Source organism: Saccostrea cucullata, unplaced genomic scaffold, assembly GCF_032062105.1.
Source record: "Saccostrea cucullata isolate Sc308-1 unplaced genomic scaffold, CSIRO_AGI_Scuc_v1 ctg4628, whole genome shotgun sequence".
In the NCBI taxonomy this organism is placed as follows: domain Eukaryota; kingdom Metazoa; phylum Mollusca; class Bivalvia; order Ostreida; family Ostreidae; genus Saccostrea; species Saccostrea cuccullata.
Window position 1 is genome coordinate 54601 of NW_026925928.1, and position 5440 is coordinate 60040.

General features: G+C 36.2%; 2 protein-coding genes across 2 annotated transcripts; both read right to left on the minus strand.

Annotated features, from left to right (window-relative positions):
* Nucleotides 1-408: 408 nt before the first annotated feature.
* On the minus strand, nt 409-1676 carry LOC134270089 (complement C1q-like protein 4). The gene is made up of 2 exons (XM_062752264.1): nt 1271-1676; nt 409-818 (listed from the first exon to the last, which is right to left on the minus strand). Exons 1-2 carry the CDS (start codon nt 1650-1652, stop codon nt 409-411), a joined length of 792 nt encoding a protein of 263 aa, XP_062608248.1. The 5' UTR covers nt 1653-1676.
* Nucleotides 1677-3067: 1391 nt separating this feature from the next.
* LOC134270087 (complement C1q-like protein 4) lies at nt 3068-4537 on the minus strand. Its single transcript, XM_062752262.1, has 2 exons — nt 4113-4537; nt 3068-3481 (listed from the first exon to the last, which is right to left on the minus strand). The coding sequence occupies exons 1-2, from the start codon at nt 4489-4491 to the stop codon at nt 3075-3077; spliced, it is 786 nt and encodes a 261-aa protein (XP_062608246.1). The 5' UTR covers nt 4492-4537; the 3' UTR covers nt 3068-3074.
* Nucleotides 4538-5440: the final 903 nt, after the last annotated feature.

Here is a 5440-nt window from a genome sequence, read left to right on the forward strand (position 1 = left end):
AAGATGAATCCTTGGTGTTGGTATCACTAGCTCTAGTGAGACACCGGGGACTGCATACTATTCGAATGGGGCTCGTTTCCCAACATTTATGCTGTAACATCTGCAACAGTGCCAGATAACAATTTAAGTATGGCTCTCTTTTTTGGCATGTTCGGCCTATGGCTTGGAGTAAACTTCCACAAAATGTTATATTTTCGAAATTAAAACAGCAGTTGAAATATTTGGATTCACAAATTTTTTTACCCTCAAAATAAGTAATTCAAGGTTTTCTGTGTTTAAAACGAGTTTCAGTTTGACTTCTGCTTATGTTTTAAGTAACATTACAGGCATTCTGGAACTCTAATATGATATTTATCTTTATTGAAAATAAAATTAAAGAAAAGGCACAAAAACATATTCTTTCTATTTTTATTCCTCTTCATACAATAAAAATCCAGAGAAGCTGCTTTCCCACCCAAAGAAATTTGTTCCACGCTGCGTTCCGAGTCGGACCCAGACGGAGTCCCCTGCATTAACATGAACGATAGTCATTCCACCACCGTTATAATAACCTCCTGGAGTGTGGCTTTGTACGAAGTGTCCACCTTTTCTTACTCCTTCTACGACGAGTTCCGTGTGGACATCTCCATCTGAACTTACCACTAATTGTACGTAAAATACATACACTCCAGAAACGTGGGGGGTGAAGATTCCTGTAGTGTGATGGTACTGGTTTCCTTGGTTTAAAATGACGCGCCCAAATATCAAAGATTGATGAAGGGCTAGGTTTTTGAAATCCGATGGTGAATATGCATGGAATGCTATTCTGTGTGAAATATCTAAAGAAGAAAAATTTGTTAAAATTTGATTTTAAAAGCAAGATATAGTTTTCAAAAACAGTTTTCCTTCAAGAAAATTTATTTCATCAGTCTAAAAAATGTCTTTGCATTTTGTCAATTAATTCTACAACGCTATATCAATATAAATACCGAAAAGATACAAAGTATTTGAATATATATTGAGGATCTTGTAAATGATAGAATAAAAAAGGATATTGAATGTTGATACAGTTACATAAATTCCACGCTGGTTTTGCGATTTCGGAAAAGGTAATAACTTTATAAAAATAGACAATTTGCTGAAAAACCGGCCACATTTCACGTGATTTTGGAATTACGTATTTAAATATTAGTCTTATAAAATAACTCAAGTTGATATTAAACTACTATAGACTCAGTTAATAAAATACTATAATAATACTTTACTTTCCAGTAATATAAATTAAACTTACTGGGTGAAGATGACGGACTTGGAGTTGGAGGTATCAGTAATCGTCTTATCACAGATTTGTCGTCTTTCGGAAGGTCTCTGGTGGAACCTTCGCTTGTCCTCGGGTCCTTTCTCTGAGTTTGGACAATTTCTTTTGACTCAATTTCTCTTAAGTTGGTTTGGGGACATTCGCACTTTTCTGTTTTTTTCTTTAAATCGTCTTCGAGTTGCTTGATTTTCTCTTTCTGCTCTGACATTTCTTTTTGCATTTCCATTAGCTCCATTCGCAACACCCGGATTTCATCAGACCAAGGTTCGCTGGATATTCCTGCAGAGCTTTCTGGGTCCTTAGATTGGATGCAGGAAATAAGAAAAAGCAGAATCAAGACCAAAAACAGTCTCATATCTGATTTGATTGAAACAATAGTTTGGTAAATCTCATGCACACAGTATGAACACAGAAGTATATTGATAAGGAGTGATAAGAGATATTGCGACCTGTATTCGTTGACTTGCGTTTATGTTGTCTACAAAAATTATCATTTAACGTTTTCTTTTCAACTTGCACTACAAAACTGTATGCCTTTTGAGATAGTTTAAACCTTTTTAGTATGAATATGTATATACACAGTGAGAACAATTATATTGAGTGATCAGGTTCAAATCATTAAGAGATAACTGTAATAGCATGTTTTTCTATTGCCAAATATGACCAAATTAGAAGAGATATTTCATGAGGAGATATTATATTCTAACAGCGGTATGTGACTTACTTAAATGATTTTTCAGACACAAAGTGTTCTCCCATCTTCTTAAAGCGACATAGACAGATATTAAATGATAATATTTTCTCAAATTTTCTCTATAATACCATGTATACCATGATTAAAATGTAGCTGTAACATTTCAGACGAGAATATCATAGGAAACTTATTTTATCTGGATTGATTGATTGTGTACTGTTTAACATCCCTCTCCAGAATATTTCACTGATATGGAGACGTCACCATTGCCGGTGAAGGGCTGCAAATTTAGGCCTATGCTCGGCACTTACGGCCTTTGAGCAGGGAGGGATCTTTATCGTGCCACACCTGCTGTGACACGGGGCCTCGGTTTATACGGTCTCATCCGAAGGACCGCCCCATTTAGTCGCCTTTTACGACAAGCAAGGGGAAGCATGAAACTACAAATTTCAGGACGCATTTAATTGACACATTCGTGCACTTTTTAACAAGTAAACTTTATCCTTAGTGTACAAAAATAGAAAAAAAAACAAAACTGCTTTCAAACAAGGCACGATCTCTGTTATAAGTATTGATTACTTTTCACAGGGAATGTTCAATTTGTCAAACTCTTAAAACATCTCTGAGCATGGAGTGACAAAACTAATGGTTTGGATTTACTATTTATTACATTACTATTCTCGGTTTTCTTGATCATAATTTGACCAAGGCTAAAATCTTAAAAAGTTTGTAAAACCAACAAGGAATTATGTTTTATATGAGATTTTGTACTAAGAAATAAGCATATGGATGTGTTATGAGGACGTAAGCCATAATTATTAAGAACTTAAGTTTAGGCTTAAGGAGGGGTAATCTCCAATAATAAGGTTTAAAATATTGTTACCGTTTTACAGAAAACCCGCCAGTAAAAAAATAAAGCCTTAACACCAATTTTTCAATTTTGTTTTGAAAATTCATTGTACTTTCATGCGGATATACGAAAAGACAGATATACAGAGAACACCAAAACTACATGCCCATCGATCTCCCGTTGCTGTGACATAATATAACAATATTCAAAGTATGGATCGGTTAGATTTATTACTATTGATCCTCATACAGTAAAAATCCAGAAAAGCTGCTTTCCCAACCAAAAGCGTTAACCCCATCTGATACTGAGAGTCGAACCCAGACGGAGTCCCCAGTATTAACATGGACGATGGTCATTCCTCCTCCATTGGCGCAAACTTCTTTGCTATATACGAAGTGTCCAGCCCGCCCCACACCTTCTACCACTAGTTCAGTGTTGACACTATGCCCAGTAGCACACATAACTAGTTGCACGTAGAACACATAGACGCCAGAAACATCAGGAGTGAAGACCCCTGTGGCGTGATGGTATTTATTTCCAAAGTTGGTAATGGCGTTGTCAAAGATCAGGTTCTGATGAACAGCAAGGTTGGAGTGGTCCTTTGGAGAATTGGCGTGAAAAGCTATTCTCGGTACCATTGCTGTGAAATGATAGAGACAGTACAGTGTATTCATTAAACAATATTATATTCATGGATGGCCATAATCAAAATATTCAAACTAACTGGAAGAGAAGCTTACACGTATGAGATGAGAGAAAATATATTAAATACCAAGATAGAATATGAATATCGAGATAGAATATGTTTAAAAACTTTACCAAATAAAAGTTCTTCACTATAAAAATGGCATTTGATATTTGAGATAAATTTGTATGGGTAATTTATTGATTACCATGCAAGTCTACTTAATAACAAAAATATGCCCAAGGCATGCAATTTCTAGACATACAGCCAACTGTGAATCTGAGCAGAAAATCATTAACTGGGCAGATCTTTTGTGGGATACTTTGCCAAATAGTTCGCTGGGAAATGATGCTTTACAGACTAGGAATGGAAAACTATAAGCTATAACCTGTAATCTTTGCATTTGTTCATCATTCTGCGACAAAAGTTCGCTAATGAACATCATCATACAACCATCAATGCCTTATTTATTTGTATCCAGACTACATTAAAAAGCAATTGTGGGCTCATAATTTGTCGTTTACTGATTTTTACTTGAGAATTAAAGTAAGAACACGACTGTAGGAATTACTGTCTGTCTAGCTACCTGTTTGTTGTACACGGCCTGATGTTGGGTGTGTCAGTTCCTGTCTTCTTATTCGTCTGTCTTGTTTCAAATGGGAGCTGTTGGAACCTTCTTCTGTGTGAGGAGTTTCATTCTGAGTTTGAAAAGACTCCACGGTCTCATCTGCAGTAGGATAGGATTGAATTTGCTCACATTTGTCCGGTTTTCGCGCCACTTCCTCTTTGAGTTCTTTAATTTCCTCTTTCTGGTGAAGGACCTCCTCTCTCAATGCCGTTAACTCCATTCTCAGTGCCTGGATGTCGTCTGAACATGCTTCATTTAATATACCATGGTTTTCCAGGTCCTCCGATGTAATGCAGCCAATGAAAGCGAAAATAATCACGAATTTTGTGATCGCCATAACTGGTTTGATTTAAACAACAATTAGGAAATCCTCATTCACAGTGTAATCACAGAACTTTCTTGATAAGAATAGATAAGGATACTTGCGACCTGTATTTATTTCACCGAGTACTATCAGATTAGTCTTTTTTTAACAAGAGTTTATAGAATTCTCACCAAGAAAACTTATTTTGTCTGTATGTTGTTTAACGTCTCTCTCGAGAATTTTTCACTTATACATGTAACGAGAGTCAACCACTTGACGATGGAGAGCTGCAAATGTTGTCCTATACTCGGCACTCAGGACCATTGCATTGAGCAGGAAAAGATCTTTTTCGTGTCAGTACCTACTACGACACGGGACCTCGATTTATAGGGTCTCATCCGCAGGACAAGTGTCTACGTCCCACATACTTGCGACTGAGTTGAAATTTCTAACTCCATTTATTAAAGAGAAGTCTTTGGGCTGAAAAATATACCCAAATGATTTCAAAGTTGGTTTCTTTTCAGTGCATTTTTCTTCTTCTTTAATGAACGATTTATTCAAAATAGTTATATCTATGAACTTGAAAAATTCTTTTGAGGAGTGCACAGTGCAGCAAATTAGTAGTAGCTTAACACTATTTTTATATACTAATAGATAAACACTTTCTTATCATAGAAATCCGTTTGTACTTGGTAAACAGAGTTCATTTATTAGAACAGTGTAACTTTTTTGACTATACATCAACTTTAACATATTTCACCACCAAGTTAGTAACAGCATTCAAAAATAACTCAATAAAAATTGATTTTTAAAACTATTATTCTTTTTATCAATCTTTTTACAGTAAAAACCCAGAGAAGCTGGTCTCCCACCCAAACAGGTTTCTCCCGCTCGTTGTAGCCTCCCTAACCCACACGGCATTCCCGGCGTTCACGTGGACGATGGTCGACCCCCCGCCGTTAGCGCACGTCGTAGATCCCCC